At 36.3% G+C, this 25,144-nt stretch overlaps 3 protein-coding genes across 4 annotated transcripts; 1 reads left to right on the forward strand and 2 right to left on the reverse strand.

Annotated features, from left to right (window-relative positions):
- Nucleotides 1–3,574: 3,574 nt before the first annotated feature.
- On the reverse strand, nt 3,575–4,296 carry LOC122004017 (transcriptional corepressor LEUNIG-like). Its single transcript, XM_042558968.1, has 2 exons — nt 3,920–4,296; nt 3,575–3,747 (listed from the first exon to the last, which is right to left on the reverse strand). Exons 1-2 carry the CDS (start codon nt 4,196–4,198, stop codon nt 3,604–3,606), a joined length of 423 nt encoding a protein of 140 aa, XP_042414902.1. The 5' UTR covers nt 4,199–4,296; the 3' UTR covers nt 3,575–3,603.
- Nucleotides 4,297–14,586: 10,290 nt separating this feature from the next.
- LOC122006704 lies at nt 14,587–17,041 on the forward strand. The gene is made up of 3 exons (XM_042562300.1): nt 14,587–15,014; nt 16,371–16,481; nt 16,572–17,041. Exons 1-3 carry the CDS (start codon nt 14,691–14,693, stop codon nt 16,845–16,847), a joined length of 711 nt encoding a protein of 236 aa, XP_042418234.1. The 5' UTR covers nt 14,587–14,690; the 3' UTR covers nt 16,848–17,041.
- Nucleotides 17,042–17,906: 865 nt separating this feature from the next.
- On the reverse strand, nt 17,907–23,080 carry LOC122006705 (outer envelope protein 39, chloroplastic-like). 2 transcript variants are annotated; one of them, XM_042562301.1, is made up of 11 exons: nt 22,622–23,077; nt 22,460–22,526; nt 22,350–22,385; nt 22,101–22,245; nt 21,507–21,665; nt 21,146–21,216; nt 20,990–21,068; nt 20,743–20,858; nt 20,506–20,653; nt 19,246–19,315; nt 17,907–18,325 (listed from the first exon to the last, which is right to left on the reverse strand). In XM_042562301.1, exons 1-11 carry the CDS (start codon nt 22,653–22,655, stop codon nt 18,168–18,170), a joined length of 1,083 nt encoding a protein of 360 aa, XP_042418235.1. In that variant the 5' UTR covers nt 22,656–23,077; the 3' UTR covers nt 17,907–18,167. The 2 variants fall into 2 exon arrangements, with proteins under 2 accessions (XP_042418235.1, XP_042418236.1); XM_042562302.1 differs by lacking the exon at nt 22,350–22,385 and having other exon boundaries at nt 22,622–23,080.
- Between the last annotated feature and the right edge of the window lie 2,064 nt (nt 23,081–25,144).

Raw genomic sequence — 25,144 nt, forward strand, 5'->3', positions numbered from 1 at the left:
TCAAAGGTACTATTTTACATGGTCTTCTTTTATATCATCAATCGTCTCGAGATTTACATGCCTATAGTGATGCGGATTGGGCAAGTTCTCCTGAAGATAGGCGCTCTACTAGTGGATATGCAATATTTCTTGGACGAAATCTTATCTCATGGAATTCGAAGAAGCAACCTACGGTATCTCGTTCAAGTACTGAGGCAGAATATAAAGCTATAGCAAATACAACGTCTGAAATTATTTGGCTTCAATCACTTCTCTCTGAGCTTCATCTTGCATCAAATATTGCACCAAAAATTTGGTGCGACAATATTGGAGCAACATATCTAAAAGCAAATCCAATCTTTCATGCTCGTACAAAACATGTGGAGATTGATTTTCATTTTGTTCGTGAACGTGTGTGAACTCAACAATTATCCGTCTCTTATATCTCTGCTGAGGATCAAATTGCTGATATCTTTACTAAGCCATTATCCAGACAATGTTTCAACAAGTTAGCAAGCAAACTCAACGTCAAAGATCTCCCGTTAAGTTTGTCGAGGGGTAAAAGAGATAAAAGAGAATTACCAGAATTGACCGGATCAAATCATCAAATCAAATCAAATTAGTTTTAGGATTATTCTAATAATTCTGTTATAATTATTAGAATAATTCTTAGAATAATTTTTAAAATTATTATGTTATTTATTAATTGGTTAATTGATCGAGTACTTGTTTATACCCTATATATTGTATTGTCTTGAGGGCAAATATCAACAAACAATAAGATTAATTATTACTCTCCTATTTTATCTTCTTTCTATTCTTCTTTTAACACCTACCTCATCGGCGAGCTCATCCCCTCCGGCGACGTCTATAATGCCTCCATCCACGGCGCGTCCGACTTCTTTCACTTCACAGCCATCCGTGACGTCCGCATATATATTCCAATTTGTGCCCGCGTCGGGAAGCACATCTTCTTCTACGCCACCATAGACGGCAAGCTCTGCATGCGCGCTTACACACAGACGAGTCCGGTGGACGTGGTCGGCCACTTCGAGTTACTCGTCAAGGTCTACTTCGAGGGCGAGTGTCAATTCCCTGTAATAGCGAACTGAGCTCATGTCACAGCAGCTCTGGCCACATAATTCCTTAAACCGACTGCGGTGGCTTCCTGATAGACGGAAGCAACAAGAGGTAGGTTTTCATGGCGGTGTACCAACTGACCCAGGCAGTTCTACATAGCCCGGAGGACCTAATGGAGATGCACCTGGTGTACGCCAATCGGTCGGAGGACGACATATTGCACCAGGAGGAGCTGGAAGGACGAGCGCACCGGCGACCATAGCAGTTCAAGGTGTGATATGCAATCAACAAGGCAAAGCGAGATCGGAGTGGCAGGACAGCATGGGATTTCAGCTACGACGGCATGCTCCGGCTCGCTGGCCGCTGACGCGGATGATCTAATTTCTGGTCGTACCACAGAGAAGATGAACTGTGACATGACTAATTTGTTATTACTATTTTGATTAATAGAATAAATTCCGCATTTACATCTGTTCTATTAATTCTTTATAAGAATACTAATCCTCTGTTTATTAGAATTCTAACTATCGACTGGGAGGAAATACGGTGACATGGTTAAGTCGATATTCGGTACAAATTGAACCGACAGAATCGAATAAATTAATTTTTTTTTAACAAATCAAACTGACACAACTGATATTAACCGAATTATTTTTAAATAAAAACTAATTTAATTAATATTCTTATTCGATTTATCCGTTTAACCAAATTATAAAATTTAAAATCCAAATGCAACCAACTAAATTTTAAAAAAAAATCAATCGAATTGAATTTTTAAATTATATCGGTTCAATTAATTTAATTTTACTAAATTTTTACTCACTCCTAACGAGATCTTATTATTCTAAGGTCATAATTTTAATTCGGAATTTGGAATCAGACTTTGTTAATGCTTACATGGATAGAATATAAAGATCTATAGTTTTACAAAAATTGTAACCATCAAATTTCAAACCTAAAAGTATCGTTTAGGTCTTTTTTGAAGCATGCGAAAATCATTTTACTATTTTTAATTATTTATTTATAATATTTAGGATATTTTTAATATTTCTGATATTTGTGAGTTAAGATTTATCTATATGTTCCATTTTAATAATTTTTTTTATGTTAGAATTTTTTTTATACAAATATTTAATTTTTGTTGACTAATCTTAAGATTATTTCAATTTGTGTGAGAATTTTACAATTTTAAATTTGTGTGTGATAAAGAGCAAAAATAAATAAATAAATCTTCTACCAGTCTTTCTTATTTCATGCCTAAATGTTTTTGTTTTTTTTTTATTTTGTTAAATTCTGAATCCTGTGGTAAAGAGCAAAAGAAGATCAAATTTTACGGAACACAATGCTAGTGTTCCTGGTCCAAAGCTTGATCCGAGAACACATGTACAGAGAGGGCCTCAACAAGATAACCAAAGTCTATATTTGTCACAATGCAGATAGGAGAAAGAGTTGCCTCCATTGCTGAATAGCTAGTTGTTCTCTTCTGTTCCTTGAAGCAAAAAGGTTAGCTAGCATCTTATTAATATAAATATTATATTTTAGATAATGAAATCTTTCTTTCACTTTTCTTCCTTCATTTTACTGTAGATGGAAGGTGAAGGAAATGTGAGTCATGCAAAGAAGGAAAAGGAGAAGACGAACGATCCCGTCAAGCTTAGGATGAAGGTGGAAAAGCTCGATGCCAAGATTGATGCATTGAAAGCCAAAAAGGAGGAGATCATAAAGCAATTATATGATCTTGAAGGAGCTGGATCTTGAGCAATTGTTGACCTCCATGAAGATCGATCGATGACATTATTCTTTATTGTTTGTTGTTTCATTTAACTGAAATTTCTGTTTTCATCCTTGAGTGGGCAATAAACTTTAACAGGGTTGGATAAAGGGTAACATAGAAGCTATAATTCTATGGCCAATACTTTGCAATCGCATTCAATGTTCCAGAGTGAAAAGGATGAAGATGGCACCCCATTGCATCCCTTGACCATGCCAACTGTCTAAGACAAAGATGTTAACCAAGGCAATACTTTACAATCGAAGGCATTCGGCATTAATTCAGATCCTTTGTCCCAAAATACCTGTCCTCATGTCTCTTTGCCAATCGGACAATCATGACATCTTTGAGATATGTGTGACATCCTCGTGATATGCAAGACTTCATTGAAATGTAATCTTACCTGTCCGGTCGGCAAAGGGAGATGGAGACAGATATCTCGGGACAGCATGGACACATCTTCAAATCAACATCCTCATTTGACACCCACCCACCGAGATGAACCGCATAATTCTTGAAAATGTGCATCTGCTAAGATTTGTCCCCTGTTCCTTTCACGCTAGCTGACTTCTTTTCGGCGTTATAGGTAGAAAAACAAGCAGCAACCGATCGCCAAAACATAACACATGGTTAGTGCAGGGCCTATTTAACTTCAAAATATAACTGTCCGAGTTAGATGATTCAAGAACAGGTCTCTTGTCAATACATATTACAATGGAAGTTTTTCCTATTCTGTGTGGTGTTTCGAGTGATTGCATCATCGTACCGTTTGGCTACTTCCAGAGCTTTACAAATTTATCGTGACTGGCTGATGCAATTACTCTGGTCACATTTGAAGCTGCCAAAGCTGCAATCAGACCTTCATGAGCAGTACGAGTCATGGTCTTGTTCTTCTCCATGTCCCAAAATTCTAGAGACTGCAATGAGAATGGCAACTTCAATCAGTACTAATTAGTGGAGAGAAAAAAGGGAAACAAAAATACCACAAAGTCCATACAACTATTAGGGGTGCAAGTTAAGAAACGAAGCTTCGATGATTGTTACTATAATTATAGGTATACAAAAGCGAGTTCGACGCAGCCAACTTGCCTGGTAGCAACCAATTATGAGCACCTTAGGATAGTTAGGGTGAAAAACACATGAATGGAACTTGCTGCCCCTCTGGCGTCGTCTGTGACGCCTCCATCCACGGCGCGCCCGACCTCTCTCACTTCGCCGCCATCCGTGAGGCTGAGCGCAGGCCGGTTCAGTACACGCTCGTCTCCAAGAAGTCCATCTACCAGGATGTCCGCATATATGTATTCCACTTTGTGCCCGCGTCGAGAAGCACATCGTCCTCTGTGCCACCATAGACGGCAAGCTCTGCATGTGCGGCTACACACAGACGAGTCCGGTGGACGTGGTCGGCCACTTTGAGCTACTCGTCAAGGTCTACTTCAAGGGCGAGGGCCCTAAATTCCCTGTAACAGCGAACTGAGCTCATGGCACAGCAGCTCCGGCCGCATAATTCCTTAAACTGACTGCGGTGGCTTCCTGATAGACGGAAACAACAAGAGATAGGTTTTCATGGCGGTGGGCGCCGGTGGAACGGGGATCATGCCGATGTACCAACTGACCCAGGCAGTTCTACATAGCCCGGAGGACCTAACGGAGATGCACCTGGTGTACGCCAATCGGTCGGAGGATGACATATTGCAGCAGGAGGAGCGAAGGACGGGCGCACCCCGTCCTTGACCGCACCAGCAACCAGAGCAATTCAAGGTGTGATACGCAATCAACAAGGCAAAGCGGGATCGGAGTGGTGGGACAGCATGGGATTTCAGCGACGACGGCATGCTTTGGCTCGCTGGCCGGCCGACGCGGATGATCCAATTTCTGGTGGTACCACATAGAAGATGAACTGTGACATGACTAATTTGCTATTACTATTTTGATTAATAGAACAAATTCCGCATTTACATCTGTTCTATTAATTCTTTATAAGAATACTAATCCTCTGTTGACATGGTTAAGTTGATATTCGGACAGAATGGGATAAATTAATTTTTTTTAACAAATCAAACTGACACAACTGATATTAACCGAATTATTTTTAAATAAAAACTAATTTAATTAATATTCTTATTCGATTTATCCGTTTAACCAAATTATAAAATTTAAAATCCAAATGCATCCAACTAAATTTAAAAAAAATCAATCGAATTGAATTTTTAAATTATATCGGTTCGGTTAATTTAGTTTTACTAAATTTTTACTCACTCCTAACGAGATCTTATTATTCTAAGGTCATAATTTTAATTTGAAATTTGGAATCAGACTTTGTTAATGCTTACATGGATAGAATATAAAGATCTATAGTTTTGCAAAAATTATAACCATCAAATTTAGAACCCAAAAGTATCGTTTAGGTCTTTTTTAAAGCCTGCGAAAATCATTTTACTATTTTAATTATTTATTTATAATATTTAGTATATTTTTAATATTTTTGATATTTGTGAGTTAAGATTTATCTATATGTTCCATTTTAATAATTTTTTTATATTAGAATTTTTTATATAATATCTAATTTTTGTTGACTAATCTTAAGATTATTCATCCGATCCTATGAAAATTTTTTACCCATCATCAAATTAAATTGAGAAGTACTCATAATAAACCTATTAATTTAGTATTCTTAAATCAACCCCTTGTTAATTTAACAAGGTTAAAACTTAATCTATACATGTTTGAGAAACTAAGAAGTAGAAGTCGAAGACGAAGTATGACACGACCAATTCATTACTACTATTTTAATTAATGAAACATCACTAATTCTTCAAGAGATCTAAATGCAATGAAAAATTAGTCCAATTATATATGTTTTTTTTATGGTTTACTTTAATTCCAAGTCAATCACTTCATCTTTTAAAACTATCAACTTGGAGACGTTGAAGTTTCACATGACCAATTCGAAACTATCAACTTGAAGATGAAGTATGACACCAAGAATCGATTCAATTATACTCTTTTTTGTAGTTTACTTGAATTATAAATCAAAGACAACTGAATTAATCAAATCTCCAGAAGAATTAATACAACACAACAAAAATACATGGTATCGTAACCAAAAATCTCCCTCTCGGAGGTAAAAAAAAAAAAGGACTTATGGTGAGAAAAGGAATCAAAGACTATAATCAGTTTATATAGATAAAAAAAAGATCATTTGCTAGATGCTCTGCACATTTTGATTAGTAGAAGTTGAAGTTGGGGATCAGGATAAGAGCTTACTTTCCCTTCCATCATGGCCAATCTGATTCGATCTGCCATTTGGTTAGCACGATGGTCCGTTCTGTTCCATGTGGACTCTTTCGCTCCGAGTATGTTGAGCCATGCCACCGATGGAAGGCAAATAAACATATGAAGCTCCCAAAAGGCAAGGCGACTTGATCTGAACGATGTGCAATTGCTCAGAGTGATGTGAAGTAATTTGCATTAAGTCCTCTTGTAAAACAGAACATAAGCCGCTGAAGTTTTGATATTTGCTTTGGTAAGCCAGTATTAATTATAGTTTGTCAAATCCAGATCTCGGATAGGGAATTCTACCAATGTCTCGAGCTTGTTTTTTGTGCATCTGGTATATGAGAACCTTTTTAAATGAATGACAAGAACTTCAGGCAACCTCCAGAGATCTAACCATTTGGTAGCTTGTTGATGCTTTCTCACAACTCGGGCAATACCTGTTATAAGAGAGTGAGAGTTAATTCTTCTGGGCAAGTACAAATATAGAGGTACAACAAAAAAAAACTCCACAAAGTATTTGCAAAAGTCAAACAAACATATACGGACAAAGTAGCATCAAGCTCTATTCACAAATATGTATCACATTCTAGATGTTGGTGAAGTATTAACACTTTGGCCAATATTTAAGGAGGCATTTAGTTAAATGATGAGAATGATTATGGGTATGAGTTTAATAGTATGATAGAATGGGAATAGGAATGGAAATGGAATCCATCAAGTTATATGAGTTTGGTTGATTCCCATAAATCTAGTAATTATTCCCAAAATGTCATTCCAAAACTCACAATCCAAACACTATCTTTTACTATCATTTCATTCCCTCATTCCTAAATCCATCAACCAAACACCCCCTTAGTCTCCGACAAGGTAATTTCTAAATACTTTTACACATAATCAATAGGAATATCAGATGTTGACTGTCCAACATGGGTACAGAGAAAGGTTAAGAGTCCAAATATCTAAGGTCAAGATTAGACGTGTTAGTCAGATCTTTATTAATTCTGATCGTATTTTCTCATGATGATCTACATTCTATTATTGTTTCTAGTAATAGTATTTAATTGGATAGAGATATTTGCAAACTATTGCCTCCAAAAATATTTACAAATGCATACGAAAAATACATGATTTTATTCTATTTGTCTGGGAATTCTTACGAGCAGAAAAGATCACAGCTAACATTGTGCAGAAACTCCAATCTAGTAGATTGTTTTATATGAGTGGGATGCAATGAATGAGATATCTTGACTTAATTGTACATATCAACAAATTACTCAACATCAATAGCAGTTGAACACAAATGCATCGAAGAATAACTACTGGGGAAGAAAGGGAAAATCCCTTCTACTTATCAAACTTACTATGTCAGTCTAGTATAGCCAAATAAGCAAATATTGATACAACTTGATGTTTGTAAGGCCAGGGCAATATGCAAAAGTAATGGTAAGCTACCATCAGTCATCGTCCGTTAGAGTAATAATGCAATAATAGAAACAATGCGGAACTACTCTCCTCAAGAAAGTAGCTTAAGTTCTAAAAGTCTTGTATGCATTACTGAAAACTTAATACCTTGAAAGAATATCCAGACATGAAATTTGATTTTGATAGGAAAACAATAATTTCAAAAACACGCGGAACAAAAACAAATAGAGATTATAAAGCTCACTCTTCCAATCTTTGGTGTGCAAAAATCACAACTGGAGATTTTTCAGCATCTTTTGGTATCAGGGATATTGAATCTGATGGCTCATCCAGAAAAGATAATGCAATTAGCATAAACATGTGGATGCTTCAATAATGGTTATAAATTCATTACTAAAGCAAAAGTTCATTGATTGAATATAACATTTTTTTTTGTTTTTAGAAGAACAAACCTCGGCAATCAATAGACTCTCACATCTCTCAATGAAGAAGCAACACCTAGAACCTGAATAAGGTCTTTCAGTTTCCCAGATTTTGGCACATTTATTGTGTGAGCAGATGGCTCAGTATTACAATCAGTACTGAAAACAACAACAGTCATGTTCATGCATTTATGTTAATCTTACTAGTATTATATTGACCAATCTAATCTCACTTATCTAGACGCTCGATATACTTGTATCCTTAGACTCCTTGTTTATAAAAGGAAAGATAATCTAATGGAGTTATGATGTGGTGTGATGTAAGTGGAATGACAACTTAATAGGTATCTCTTCAAGAGATCATGAAAAATTCGTATATTTTTGACCTTGCGTTTTTTGGTTTGAATCTTTACCTTCTTCATGTTCACTATGTTTTTCACTTCAACAATGTACAAGAAAACTAAGGATGCATTTGATAGAGGGTTATTATTGATAACCTTAGTTAACTTGCTAGGACCTTCCAGTACTAGTACAATACATTACGAAAGAAAATAAGAGAAGTGACAAATGTCCTAAGTGTCTTCATTTTGTCATTTTAGAGAACAATAGTTGAAAGATAATTAAAACATACTAGTCTTTGGGAAATCGTTACTTCAATGAATGAAAACAACAATATGCCTTGTCCCCCACTAGACAATGGGTGTTCTGTTCCCTTCATGAGGTGGATAGTGTTTCCTATACCCTATACCAATCTTAGATTAAATCAAGGCCAATATTACAAAAAGCAACCTTGATAACGAAATGAGAACAAATTCTTGAGAAAAAAAAAAGGAAGAGGGGCATAATCTTTTAAAAAGTAAACTTGTTTAATATGCATATAGGATGATGACTAGAAAATGGGACGAGATGGAAAAAGAAAATGAGAGAAGGTGATGGTAGTCAATAAAAAAAATACAATAGTAGCAAACAATATTAGATCTAATGCATTATTTCTTTCTCAAATCTCCTCTCTGTCTCAAAATTGAATGTGTGGGGAGGAGAGGGAAGGAAGAGATAGGAGAGAAGATGAGGGGAGAGAAGAGGGAAAAAAATGAGAGTTTGTTTGTCGTCCCTATGTATAGGGAGAGAAGAGAAAATTACTCAATATCCTCTGAAAATTTCAACCTATCTATATAGGCAGTGCCCACACCTCTCACATTTGAATGGTTGGCCCCACTGACCCTAAGTGAGTTCCATCATCCGAATGTGAGAGGTGAGGACATTGCTTATATAGGTAGGATCGAATTAATTAATATCCTCAATTGACCATCCGACATCATCCATTGACCGCTTGCCTACCTAGCATAGTATCCTTTCCGCATGATGCCCACACACAACACCAACATGCCACCAATCACCCACCTTTTCAAATATGCTAGCCCAATGTTTGACAACCATTACCTAAGCCCCAAGCCTTGCTCACTCTCATTACTACTCCCCCGTCAATGACCCTTGCCTACATTTGTCTAACACAAGAAAGACCCTTTACTGGACTTGCGTCACTGTCAAAGTTCGCCCACCCACAAGAGGAAGATGAGGGTAAATTGGAAATTTTGAAATGTGTCGACTCGTGACTATAATAGCACATCCCTCGAGTTTTTGGTGCATGTGATGTTGGTGTAATTAATGCATTAGCAAAAGGGATTTAAAATCCAGGTAGTGCTAAATGGTCAGAATCTGACCAAACAGAATACATGCATGTATTATACATGAATATTTTAGTAATATCATATTTATATATTAATTACATGCATGTATTACAATTCATTTCTAGCTGGCCAGATTCTAGCCAACAAGATTTACTCTTAAAATCCTCTCCATTGGTTATCTATTGGAATAAACAAAAGCGAGAGCTCCTAGAAATCAACACTCTCATCTCTATGCCAATGGATTCCACTAAGCAAGCCACCCTTAAGTGTTACTCCATATTCACTCTAACATGGATAAATTGATGATAATGGGTTGGGCAACTACAATTTTTCCTTATACCCTCTTGAGTAGTAGGGTTGTAAATAAACTAAGCATTTGTGAACAAACTTGGTGTTCGGCTTAGTAAAAGCTTGTTTATGTTCATTTAATATACACAAGATTAATTAAATAAACAAGCTTGAACAGCTCGTTAAACTAAACAAACAAACTTAGACACATGTGTTCAGCTCATTAACGTTCGTGAACAATGTTCACGAATCATATTCATTAATAAAACTTTTTTCAATATGTTAAATAAATAATAAAATAAAATTAAAAAAAAATTTAAATTATCAAGCTCAATAATCAATCAAACAACTAAAGTTTTAAAACAATCAAACAAGGTTGAATTGAGAGCTCGATAACATCTAAACAAGCCAAGCTTTACCCAAGTTCGAGCCAAGCTCAAGCCAAGCTCGAATCAAGCTCAAGCCAAGCTCGAATCAAGCTCAAGCCAAGCTCGAATCAAGCTCAAGCCAAGCTCGAACCAAGCTCAAGCTAAGCTCGAACCAAGCTCAGGCCAAGCTTGAATTGAGAGCTCAATAACATCTAAACAAGTCAAACTCAAGCTCATAAAAAATAAACCAAGCCAACCTTGAACAATCATTTCAAAAGTTTGGTTCATTTTAAGCTCGGCTCGACTCAGTTATCTTATCAAACAAGCTTGAACACCCTAAAGTTCGGCTCCGCTCAGCTCGACTCGTTTACAACCCTAAATGAGCAGGTTAGTTAGATGGAAATTCAAATTGCTAAACACTCAATTGAGAAATAAAAAAAAAATGAAAGAGAGAAGAAAATAATAAAAAAATAAAGATAATGAAAAATTTAAGTTAGCTGATGTAGTGTATGATGAAAAATAATTATTTAAATTTAATAAAATAAATGATTTACTATAAATTTTAAAGATATTATAGAAAAACTCATGTGGATATTCTAAGTGCATCCACACAAGCTAATGTAAAATCAGTTATTATCCTAAATTTTACATTTTTTATTAAAAAAATACTTATATCAGATTTTCTTTTAATTCTTTAAATTTAGATTTATGCTACGGTACTTTTTCAATTATAGAAAATAAAACTCTTCATCCTCAAAATAAAATAATATTTCTTTTCAATCTTTCTCCTTTCTTTTTAATCTCTCCAATTAAACTCTACTATTACAAATATAATAATAACAAGAGTTGAAGAGAGAATAAAATAATTAAAAAATAAAGATAATAAAAATTTTAGAGTAGTTGTATTGTGTAGTAAAAAATGATTATCTAAATTTAATAAAGTAGATGATTTATCTTAAAAAACTTATGTGTTGGTTCATAGTTTTTTATCCTAGCAAGGCACCATGTGATGATGGTTGTGCATGTCCATCGAATATGGAAGAAGTTTAAGTTACCTTACCTCAAATCTAGAGAGGATTCTTGTTGCCCCAGGGCGTAGTGAGATTGTGAGCGCATGACATCTCTGGTGTAATGGTCAGGAGTCGATTCTCAGGAACTGACGACCTGAGATTTACCTCACCATGCGCCTATGACCTATGTAGCTGCATGCACCTCTCTCCATATCCATGGGGCTAGCACTAGGGAGACCGCTAAGATAGCGAATCTACTTTTTTTTAGAGAGGATTATTGTTGTCTCCTCGGGACAGACAATTGGATAGTGCATGGGGTATTGCCATCATGGGATTTGAGATCAATTCCTGACTAGTAGTCAGGTTCTTGCCCTCTTTCATGGATTAGTCATTACTCGGGCTAGTAGTTATTCATGATTGACCTCCTTTCACATAACTAGGAATGAACTGTGAGGGACACTTAAGGCTCCGTTTGGCTTGTGGGATAGGATAAATGGTGTAGGTGGGATAGGTATTAATGGTGTGATAAATAATCCCTTGGGAGAGCCAATGATTATTTATCACACTATTAATCCTTATACTATTAATCATATCCCACCTACCAAACATTCTCTATCACACCAATAATCCCTAACACCATTAATCCTATCCCACAAACCAAACGGAACCTTAGAGTGAGTGTTATCAATTTTTTACCACCATACAATGGATTCTTGGTACCCCGAGGGGCAAGAGTATTTCCCAACCCTCCTTGAGATGCAGGACCTCCACACACCTATTGGCTGCCGGAGATATTGGGTGATCTCATTAAGGAACTAAGCAGGTCGAATTCCACCTACTCATGCCTCTTTGCGCGGAAGTTCTCTCCAGACTTCCTTGATCCCCTGCTTAACCTCGCTGACAGTGTTATATTTCAAGATTGAGTGCTCCATTCTTGGTTGCAGTCTTCTGTTGAAGGTCCTGGAGCAGAGGCAAATGTCTGAGGTAATGACACAATCTGCTATCTCTAATTGTTATTTATTCCGTGAAACATCTTGGTCACTGTAGCAATGGTTGCATGGGATGAGGACTATATTCGAGTTTATCGCTAAACCTCTTACAAATTGAAGATAGTACTTTGTCTAGAATTTTCATTAGCAGCTCTCATCTCACTAATGCTTCAATTGGTAGTGTTCATTTTAGCTGTGTTCAATCTTTAGTGTTTTGGCCAATTATCCCTTTCTTTATTTGTGCCACAAGGTAATCTCTTGCTATATTGCTGAAAGCAAAGGCATCACTTCATGGTGAACTAATACTCACCAAGAGAAGTCTCCTTAACCAAAAATGTTTAAGCCCATATTCATAGTAGCTAATTCATCTAAGGTTATAAAACTTTTGTATCAGTCCATAACTCATAACTCACCGTGCTGGACTAAATTGCGATGCCACACTAAAACTCTAGTAAATCCATAACTCACCAGCCTGTTGGACTAAATTGGGTTATCAAGTAAACATATCCAGGGACATCAGAAAAGCATTTTATTGGGTTGTCTAAAGATTAGTTTTTTTTTTTAACTTTTATTTTCCGTAGCTGAACTCATTGAGGTTAAACTCCTCGTAAAAAAGATATATCTTTTTTGGCAGAAGTAAATTTGCATATGAAAGAAATTATAATAATAAGACCTTAATTTTATCATTTATTGAAGTTTTATTCCTGACTGTTCTGTTTCAATGTTTTCTTATTCTCTGCAGAGCTTGATGAGAGTAAATGGCTAAAGCTGATCCATCCCTTCCTCTTCATTTGTAAACACCTACCTTGGCTTAAGTGAGGCATCTGAGTTGTTACTATCCTATGCGTGATACATAATGCAGTCCTTTTGTTTGTCCCTAATGGTCAATACCAACTGTATATATAGTTTCGACACCTTCTCTCCAATACTGTTTTTTTTCCCCTACTAACTTTACCTTTCAAGATCATATTCGCAATCTCTAGATTATACAAAGTCACTAATAGCAGCTTTTGAACGCATTGATTAAAAGACCCAAAAGATTCCTACTTCCATGCTTTGAGTTGGGCTTCTTTACCCTTTAGTTTGAGTTTCTTAACAAAAAGGTAAGCAACATCGAAGGGAATCATCTTTCTTCTCTCTTTTATCTTCTCTATAATATCTTTCCTTTCCCTTTCATCATAACCACTATTAAATCACGTTTGTTCCTAGTTCTTGAGATTTATGCATCATTAGTAATATTTTTTTATCAGCTGGTTAACATTTTCTTTATCTATTTTTATATTTTACACCTTTCGCTTTGATAAATTTAACTTTACTCACCACCTGTATAGTTGTAGTTAATTTCCCCTTCTTGTTTTTGGTAGACCCATTCATTTGGCTCTTTGATCAACTCAATGCTAACTGGTACAGAAATTTAAAAAAAAAAAAAAAGGTTTGTGATGGCATTCAATTTCAAATAAGAAGTATCAAATTCCTTATCAAATATCCAACATTAAGATCAAATAAGAAAACTATACTTCTTAAGACTTGATTGTCCAAATAAGCTAGAAAAACTCCATTTCACCCTTTGAGAATTTATTTTACTTTTTTTAAAAAAACTTTACAACTTCTTGATTATGCCCAATAATATTGTTATTTGAGAGAATAATAATGTGTCATGGTTCGATCATCTAGTGCGTCATATTCTGATGTAGAATTTAGTGAAATAGTTTGGATTAGACAATCGTGAACTGAAATACCTATGGGTGAAAAAAAAGTTAATGAATTTACTTTTATGATCAAAGTATGGACGAACTTACAAGGATGATGAAAACTACAAGGTCAATTGTCAACGATTTACTGTTAAGTTTTTATGATTTATCCTTGGGGATCGATAAAATTTTTTTTATAAAATCAGATCGATCATTTCTTAATTGAATCATTAGAGTTGACACCACCTCCACTACTACTTACTACTTAATATATTATTGTTAAAATAATTTTATTCTAAATTAAAGTGTATATTTTACTCTTTTTAATTATCATCCAACCTATTTACTTTTTAATAAAAACAAATATATATTGAATGGGATATTTTGATATTTATAAAATCTTTTAAAAAATAAGTTTTAAAACATTTTTAAAATTATTCAGATTGCTAATACGACTCTATACTTAGTCCATATTTCTACCTGCATTCTCATTGGTCAAAGGTGGTACCCACTTCTGGGACCCCCTGCCAGATTCTGAGAGACCGAAGAGTCCATTCGTGACCGCGTTCGATGACCCAGAACTGTTTAAATATCCAATGCCAGAAACAAAGTCCACGCTTCCGCTCGCTTCTTCTTCGATCCATCCGTCCAATCGGCCGCAGAGAGGAGAAGAAGAGAGCGAATCCGATCGAGAACGAGGAATATGGAATCGAGATCCAGGGCGGCGGCCGCCGGGGCGGTGGCGATATTTTTGGCGGTAATGATGGCAGGGTCGGCGGAGGCCGGCGACCACAACGCCGTCTTCAGCCCGTGCGACGACGCGACGGTCCGGCGGCGGGATGGATTCTCCTTTGGGATAGCCTTCTCCAATCTCAACTCGTTCTACGTTAACCAGAACCGGACCTTGCAGCTCTCCCCCTGTGACAACCGCCTCTCCCTCTCCTCCCGCGGCGCTCAGCTCGTGGTCTTCCGCCCCAAGGTCGACGAGATCACTCTCCTCACTGTCAACACCACCACCAACCCTTCTGTAAGATCTCGAATTCCCCCTTTCCAACCTCCTGCTGTTCGATTATGTTCCGGGATTTCGCTAGGGCTTTTGCTTGGATGGAACCGTTTTGAATTGCCGGCCTCCAATTAAGTCGGTAATCTCAATAATAGGGTTTAAAATTGTAGAAATAGTCCAGAAAAGTGAGGTTCCATGCGTTGGAATCGCTTGCTACTTTCTTTGCTTGCCGCACACATAAACTTTCCTTGTCGAACGTGCTGTAGGAATCAAAGTGCCTTCTTTTGAGCCTCCTCTACAAATTAGTGCCTTGATGCCATGGTTGTAAGTAATTAAAGAAAAAAAAAAAATCTTGTCTCCACAGTGAATTGTATCTTGAATCATAGATTTTGATAAGTCCAGCTTAATTGTTGTATAAATAGCATGAAGGTTTAAAAATAAGAATTTTTAACCTGTAGCAGTCAACACAAGGGCTTGAGTGGAGTAGGCACACGGACTACATCTTTTCTCAAAATTCCTGAGTCACTCCATGATGTTTGTTGATACTTGTAGCAAAAGAGTGTCACTGTAAATTAAGCTACTTATCTGGAGATATTAATGGTGTTTAATTTTTTTCCTTTTTATCTTTTTGTATTTCAATCCAAAGCTGCTTAGTTCATGACATGTTTCCTTGATTCCTGAAATCCTCTTATTTAACTATTACATTGTTGTTCTGCTCCATGATAGTCCTTTACCAATAGGGGCTTTAGTCCATTCATCATCAAATTATGTTGGCCCAACCTTTGATATTTAGACTCTTCATCTACGCTTTCCTTACCCATGTTGGCACCGAACATCACCACTCAAACACTGACACTCGAAGTGGGCACTCTATATAACTATTGATTATGTGTAAAAATTTATAAAAATAATCATGTTGAACATCAGCTCCACACCCATGTCATATAATCATGCCTAAGTTCAAGTAGCATAAGTTCCAACTATTTGAAATTTGCTAAATGAATTTTATCAGCTTTATTTTAGGTTATATCAATAATAACGCTCAATTAATTAAATATTATATATATATATATATATTGACGGCAAAATATATAGGGTTTTTTTCACGTTTATACCATAATATGCACCCTTTTTGGGCCAGAAAAGATTATTGTGTTAGAACTGATATGCTTCTTCCTCCAGTTTTACATGTATACTTGTGCTTAACGGAAGCTTCATAATACTCGCATTGTCCATCATTTTTTGTAATATACATACGGAAGTAAGCTTTCACTTAGGTAAAGACAGGTTTCAAACCGAGAACCTTGGCAATAACTTTAAATATGCACCATAGCTTTGTATCATTTACATTTTGGTCGTTGATTTGTTTGCTTTTTTCAGATCAACGATACTGTGGGCTACATGGTAGCATTTGCTGGAAGGAAGTATGCAGCAAGATCATTCCCAATTTTAGTTCGTAACAGTTCATATGCCATCACCAGCTTTACCCTGGTACAAACATGTTTATGAACTCCAATCCCTGCTAATGGAACTAGAACACCTCGAATCACAAAAATTAAACTCTTTTGTTTTTTCTTCCAGATACTAGAATTCCACAAAGGCACCCTTCAGAATTTATACTGGAAGACTGATTGCTCTGCCTGTTCAGGATCCTCATCCAAAGTTTGTCTTGACCAGGGCTGTGCCAATAGGGCATCCGATTGCAGCCACCAGGATTGCAGCATCGGCATTCAGTTGGCTTTCTCGGGCACCGATAAGCATGAGGTGCCACTCAACTCATGGTATGAGGTGTCCAATCTCCAGCAGTATTCCCTTTACGGGCTATACTCAAATCTGAAAGCATTGATTCCCTCCTGATATGCATAAACCAAGTCATGAAGCCACAGAATTCTGCTTGTATTCTAGTTACCATGTTGTATTTTAAGGTTGTTTTTTTGGTGTTTCTAAACTTTGAGTCTTATAAAGTTGTTAAACATGCATAGTGATTGTCTTTTCTTCTGGTTCTCACAATTTCTTTTGTTTATTATTGAAATAGTTTCAACTTCATAGTACCATATCTTGTACTGCAAATATTGTAGACTAATTTGGAAGTGGTTTATGAATTGATATCTTCTCTCTTTTAAACAAAAACTAAGTAATCCTAATATGCGAAGGAAGAATTTATGCATATTCATAGATGTAAGAAGGCAATCTGGCATATCAATGAGCAACATTCTCAATATTTGAGATCCCGTTGCTTGCCTGGGGTTTTACCTTGCCTATGATCTCTAACTCGCGGAAGCTGTAAAGGTCCTCACAAAAGCCTCGCGATATGTTACACGATGGTACCTTAGCTCATGAATACGTCCTCAGGCATCATCTATATCAACAAGTTTCTCATGCGAGTCAATGAGAACGATAACTTTCATCCTAAAAAATTTTAAACAATGAATTGTCTCATATACAATGTCATTGTATAGTTCCATAACCGATATGTGAACTTACTCTCCCAAAACTCATCACAAACTTAGCAAGCATATGAATTTGTTATGCATCAATAATGTGCAATACATTCCAATGAATTTATCAAAACAAGATGAAAAATTATCATCTTCTAGAATCTACGCAATTCCAAAGCATCTTCTAGGGGCCAAAATGATGGATGATAAAGTTCACAACCCTAATCATCACCATACAAAAATCTTCCAAAATTAATGATGGATGATAAAGTTCACAACCCTAATCATCACCATACAAAAATCTTCCAAAATTGATTCATTTGACACTTGCACCATGATCGAGCCTCTATATGTGGCCCTATATGGCAATATTATCATCTATTGCACAAAAGAAGACAAACATTTGAAGAATTGTATATCAATTCAAGGTCTTTTAATGAAAATTGTTTCCTCTATAGGAAGGCTCGAAGACTATTGATTGTTTGAGACATAGCTTTCCTTTTTCTTTTCCTCCATGAAGAATTTGACATGAACAACTTTCTCACTAAATTTGAGAAAACTAATAATCCCTATGACTGAAGTATCAAAGATCCAGCAACAAAGGAAAAGTTCAATTTAAGCACAAATGACGACGATGGCATTGTGGCTTGACACAATTATCTAAAGATTATCCACTGGCAAGCCCTTAAACTGTCAGTTTTGGATGAAGAAATGTTTGCCATGGCATGTGTCGGAGACATCATGATCCTACATTGTTGATGCCAAAATAGACAGTCTTCCGTTGAAAGGCATTGATAGCGTAATCTGCTCGAAACTGACCAAAGTGCGAGTTAAAGCGGATGCCGTAGCCGAGGCCGAGTCCAAAGCCAGGTTTTCCTTTTCGTTGGGCAGGATTACCTGAGCATTCATCCAAATAAAACTGCATGCTACGAAAGAAAATAGGACTAACTCACAACTGTCAACATGAAGGATATCATGAATAAGCACCGATGAAAACCGTGCGAGTCAAGATTAATGAAATGACAATCTTTTAACGATATAGGGAGAGTGAACCATAATACGCTAATAAAAGGTAATCTCACCAAATAATCAATCTCGAGAAATAAAAATAAATCACTGTTATCAAGTTGTATTTTTATTTCATAAATAGACTGACATCATGTAAAAGAGGATGAATCGAGCAAAACAGCAATTGTTTTATCTCGCTTCTTTCCCGGCTTCTTTTTTCTCTACTACCACTCATGGTTTCCAATTCCAGGTGACTGTAACACATTCACCTGAGGATGAGAAGCTACACATAAATGAGGAGAGGCCAAGCTTTCAATGAAACAAGTGGTTTCATCACAGCATATATCACTATTGATTCTCTAAATACGACAAAAATAAAATCAAACATCTTCACTTAGTCAAGGCCACTAGTCTGCATGAACTAGTATTCGTAAGAAAAAATTCATTGACTTAGCTGTGATGACACTGGATTCAAAATGTTGCCTATTAAACTAGAGAATTTTTAGATAATATATATATATATCCATGGAAAAAAGAGCAACAATGAAATCTCAAGTGCCATGAAAAAATTTCATATTATCAGTGGTAAGGAATTTCCAAACTCCTATATATAAGGGAAAAGATATAACAGAACTACCAACAAAACCTCAAAATCCATGTGCAGCTCAATTTATGATGTGAATTTGGATCATGGTTACAACATCTAGACCATCAGATGGATTCTTTACATGGTAACTTCCATTCCAACAAGAATGCATATATATTTTCCATTGTTGTGCAGTGATGGATATCAAATAGGCAAACATTACCTGGAACGTGACGAGCAGAGCCCAAGTCAGTTCCAAAGTCCATGAAGATGGCACTTTCTAATTCCTTGGTCTATGACAAAAATAAATGGAGCAATTAAACTAAATCCAAATGAAATAGAGTATTTGTATGATTCCATCACAAAACAATTAAATATCGTCTCACCCTCACGTGGAAAAGGACATTTAAAGTAATAACTATTGTAAACACACTCAAAAAAGATTTTTATGTCTATACATCTACAATCATAATTGCATAAATCTAGTAGCAAAGCATAGTTCCAGCATCAGAACATGCGCATACCAATTGCATGTAAAATTTAGAAGAACCTAGCAATTGATAGGGCTGTGAATGAGCCAACTTCTTGTTCTTGCAGGTGTTTTTAAGCTTATCTCAATTGAAATTCCTTCAAGGTTAGCTCAGGCTCAGCTACTTAGCAAGTCAACCTTAACTTGTGTTCTTGTTTCAATCTCTAAATGAGGAGTTAATGAATAGGCAAATACGAATTGAATCATTTCTAAGCACTTGAGCAGACCTATTTAAAGGCTTCATATACATGCTTAAATGTCAGTAAATTGCCTTCATTATCAATTTCTCCATATACATGCTTAACTGTCAGTAAAATGTCTCCATTATTAATTTCTCCATATATACTCATAACAAGTTCATTGATGCTTGATGATAGTTTCAAAAGCTTATAAACACAACCAAATAGCATTACTTTGTTATAATTTTAATTTCAGAGATCGTAATGTAGGTTCGATTTTGAATGTTTGATCTTGATTGCAACTCAAGCCTCAGCTTTGGTCCAATTTCCCCTTGAATCAAGGAGATCATCGTGGAGCATTCTAGATAAGATGTAGTCAATTCCAAATTTAAACAAGTTCAAGACAGGGAAAATTTCTGACTTGTAAGCACAAAGCACTTTAGCGGTATAAAAGAAGCAAAACTTGTTGAGCTATGTAAATAAGTTATTCTCTCAACTTGAGAGCAGCAAAATGTTTAAGGAGCTGAGCTCAAACTCGAATGTTTGAAGTAGAATCAAGCTTGAACTTGAGCTCAAAATTTGTTTGAGCTGGAGCAGAAGTCAACTCCACTAGCTGTCTGTATTATTTTAAGACACGGAGAGACCTAAGAAACCTGACTAAGGTTATTACTAAGGGTCCTTGGCGATAATGTTCTCTGTACAAGCAGCCATTAGCAACCTTTGTCGAGGAAAAAAAAATATACAAGCAACCCAAAAGAAAAAATGGTTCACATACCATGGGAATTGTAAATTCACCATTAGCAACTAGGCATGACCTTCCTGATCCAACTGCACCCTCACCATAACCTCGAACACTATCAACGCCACCAATTGCAAATGCTTGATATGGTGCCATGTCCCCTACAATGGAACCACCTGTCAGACTGTGAAAGTGAAAAGAAGACCATTAAGAATTATTTGAAATTATCCATAAGTCTGAACAAGAAAAAAGAGTAGTGAAGCAATTAAATACCTCGTGACCAAAAAAGTGGGTCCCAATTTAAATCCTTTGGATGCGACAAACTTGAAACGATTGAAAACGAGCCACTTGGATAAAAGAGGTAGTCCTTGTTCCATTTGAAAATTTAACTGATGGATATTAGATCTATTAGAATGCCCCCAAATAGTTGGGACGAACACAACTTGACAATAATATTGATATAGGTCTATTGAATAACTACTAAAACTAAAAAAATAGATAAGGATATCATCTGACTCACTCTTGTAAATTTATCATCATTGGCAACAGCGTATTGGGATTCTTGCTTCAAAACTACCATATTATCATAAGATCTGCCACTGAATGACAAGAAAATACTGATGAGCAAAATAAAGTCTAGGTTATAAAGTGATGCTTGTAAGGGAATTTCAGATACCTAGAAGTTATGGGAAAGCCATCAAGATCCCTGTTTATGGAGCGACCCTCATTATTGAGAGTACGAACATGCTGAATAGGGATATGAATTAGAAATAGTATGTGATACTAATGTCCAGGGTTTTCTTCACAAAATAAGGAATAGAGGAATAAAATGAAGAACGGAGAATACAGAAGATAAAATGGTTCCTAACCTATTGATACAATCCACAAGGATAACTGATAATGATGTCTTATCATTATTAATAGAAATGTCTCCAATTTTAAGATGTCACATCAACAAAGCAGCAACAATTACTTTTTAAGAGGTTTATATGCTTCAAATCACAAAAATCATTTAAATAATGGCAACTAATAAAGACCTCAAATTTGATGCTTGTGGTGTTGCTCCAATTGGAAGTAGAAGGCTCATTGAAATCAACACCTGATGAGAAGCGGCAAAGATTGACACCACCACTCCCTGAACGAGAGAAATGATCAACAGGCAAACCGTGAACTGCAATCTCAGGAGTCACTGATTGCTGAATCACGTTAAGCAAGAAATATGTTTAGGTCAATACAATGTTAGATATTCAAAAAGCAAAAGAAGACTCAAATGATTATTGTGAGAATAAAAAACACCTTTTTCATTTGGACGTGACTAAATGTCAATAATTTTTTTGTATCTTTTAAGTTCAAAAGTAGTATGGACGTGTTCAAAGACTACATTAATTTGATTAATGTTGAAGAAGAGAGTTAGAAAGAACCAAAGAAAATTCCAGTTGATACAATTAAAAGTGATTTTAAAAAATTGAATTTTTCTAACTATATAGAGGACCAACAGCTGACCCAAATAACTTGGGGGTCACAGCTTGTTATCGCTGATGTTAGGTACAAAGTTCATGCTTAACAAGAAAAACATACAAATAGATTCATATGACACTAGATCGAGAATATCAGGAATATTGCAACTTCACCTGAATAGTAAATGACTGTTGACACAACCAATCGGGCTTTGGACGCCTGAATGCAATAAGAATATTTGAATCATCCAGGCCTTTGTCCCACAGTATATCGAACTTCTCATTTCCTCCAAAGAGGTTCGGGTGCTTCAATGAAAGCCTTAAACAACAAGCACAATCCAAAATACTAAGTTAAGTACGTTATCATTATCCAACTTTCCAAGAAGCAGAACTCAAACTTTTTGCCAAAAAAATAGAAAGCACCTTGCAATAACCTGTGAGAATGGATTTCTAGAATGCCTAAACAAAGAAAAATCACATTCTATCAATGTACAAATAGCGGAATTCGAGTCAAAATCCACTAAGATCAGCACCTAATATGCGGCAACAAGAGCTCTCCACAAAGCTTCTGAGTGAGGTCCACATTGAAATCGATCTTAGCTGAGTGAACGCCACATTTTTTATCAGATTAAAAAGCCTCTTTTTACTCCAGAAGAACGACGAAGAAGATACAAAAGGTCGAGCAAAGAACCAACCTTTACCAGCCTGAATGCTCTTCTGCGCGCCCATCAACACTCACAAGCTCTATGAACAGTGTGGGCCTCTCCGTTCATCCGACTCGCAGATGACCGGATTGAGGGCGGGAGCGGCGCTTAGCGGAGGCGGCGAATGGAGGCGGAGAGGTTGGAGAGTGGGGGGCTGGGGCGAGGGGCTTGGTGCCGATTTGATTGAGGCCTGAAGATGCCTTCCGTGGCAGAGGATTAAGGGAATGTGGAATTGCTTCGCCGGGTAAGCGTCCACGACGAGACGAGCAAGATCTCCCCGCAGGCAAGACAACGATGATACGATAACGATATATATTCTGACCCGTTACGAGTTTAGACCGAAACTTTCCGTTATGTCGGTTTAACCGACCAAACGCTCAGGCGTTGTTTACTTTGAGGAAAAGTTTGATGGAATGGAACCTACATAAATTAGGAGAGGTGCTTTTCGCACCCCCTCTCACACACCCCCTCTCCGGCCCCACCCCGAAGTTTATGTTTATACCCTTTACATTTTCTTTCTTTCGTATGCTTTCTCTTGAACGAAGTGATTCACCATCCTATTGTCTAAGTCCTCACCGTCGAGGTGCGTGTTGCCGGCGGTCGCCTTCACCTCAAAGATGCCCTCTTCGATGGTGAGAAGAGAGACATCAAAGGTTCCGCCTCTAGATCAAAGATCAGCACGTTCTTCTCGCCGGAGTTGCTCCCCTTCTTATAGAGACCATAGGCGATGGTCGCAGCCGTGGGCTCGTTAATGATTCGCATCACGTTGAGGTCGGCAATAACTCCGACGTCCTTGATTGCCTGCTACCGTTGAAATAGGCAGGGACGATGACGACAACATTCTTCACTGTGGTTCCGAAATAGGCTTCCGCAATCTCCTTCATCTTGGTGAGCACCAAGAGGAGATCTCTTCGGTGACAAACTGCTTCTCCTCACCCTTGTACTGGACGACGATCATGGGCTTGTCACTTTGAATGGCCATAGCTTGATGTCACTTTAAACAAAGGGATCACTGTAAAGCCTCCCGATCAAGCGTTTAGCATCTGAGGATACAAAATTGAATCAGAATATTATGTTTTCAATCACTTACAAGCCAAAACAGATCGATAATACAAGCTCAAGGACTACAGAGTAAAATTTTGTACCAAACTAAACACATTGAAGAGAACAATAATTTTGAAGACAGAGAGATCAGAAGTGTATGTGAAGAACAAAATGCATTATATTCCGAAAGCTAATATTTGAATAAAATTTTGTTCTGATTCGACAAGTAGCAATCGGGGAAAACCAAAGCGGAAGAAATTCATATCTTGCAAACTATTCAAATTCGAGAATTAAAGCACTACGTTCATCCAAAATTGAGAGCGAAACAAATCGTCGGAACAAGATCGAGGGAAATCTTCCACTTATCAAAAACCGTGTTAGTAGGGTTCATGGCGACCTGGTTCTTGGCGGCATCGCTGATGAGCCACTCGATGTCGATGAAAGCGACGCAGGACGGAGTGGTGCCACACTCCTAAGCACGAGTAAGTGGTTCCCAGATCGATCTTGATCGCCGGACCCTCGCCCTTCTTGCCAGGAGAGGTGCTTTTCGCGAGAGGTAAAAACAAAACGATTAAAAAAAAGAAAAAAGAAATTAAAAGCATGAAAGGGTATAAGTGTAAATACAATTAGACTGTATGGTGGGATCGGGGAGGGGAGTGTGTCAGAGGAGGTGCGAGAAGCAATTTACATAAATTAGAGATAAAAGTTTGAGGAAAAGTTTTTAACCAAGTTAGAGATAATCGATCAATATACATAAATTATATAAAATAAATATTTATTATTAATAAATTAAATAATATTATTTTATAAAAATCTTAATCTGAAATAAAGTATAGATTAGATTATTAATACATGTATCAAGATATTTTATATCATCCGTAGAATTAATGAAATATAAATGTGACTTTAATTTTTTTTCAAAAATTCAATGAAATATAAATAGATTGATGTGATTGTATTGATATAGAATAATTGAAATAGGTAGATTAATGAGTTGTGATATAAAAAGATAACGAGAAGAAAATTATAATAAAAATTAGAGAGTCGGATGGAAGGAAGGAGAGAATGATGAAGAATCGATAAAAATTGAGATGATCAAAAGAAATGATACCGATAGTAAAATTTAGGTTATGGAAATGATACATATAGTAATTTAGTTAAAATTATTAATATATATTAAAATTATTTTTAGTTTGAAAAAAAATATTGACATAATTTAATTTTAGTATTCGTGAAATCAATTGAGAATTAATTATTTATTAAAGAGTCAAGATTTTTAATTAAATAGTAAAACAAAACAGAAACCAAATGTGGATGAAATATAAGAAGGAAAAAAAATAATTTTTAAAAAAATAATTAATCTCCTATCAAGACGCTTGGATCATTAATTTTGAGGACGAATGGTTAAGTTTTATGGAAATTTTTTTAAAAATTTAGGTGTCGTTTGATTCTCTCCTAGGAATTGGAATG

This window comes from Zingiber officinale, chromosome 7B, assembly GCF_018446385.1.
Source record: "Zingiber officinale cultivar Zhangliang chromosome 7B, Zo_v1.1, whole genome shotgun sequence".
In the NCBI taxonomy this organism is placed as follows: domain Eukaryota; kingdom Viridiplantae; phylum Streptophyta; class Magnoliopsida; order Zingiberales; family Zingiberaceae; genus Zingiber; species Zingiber officinale.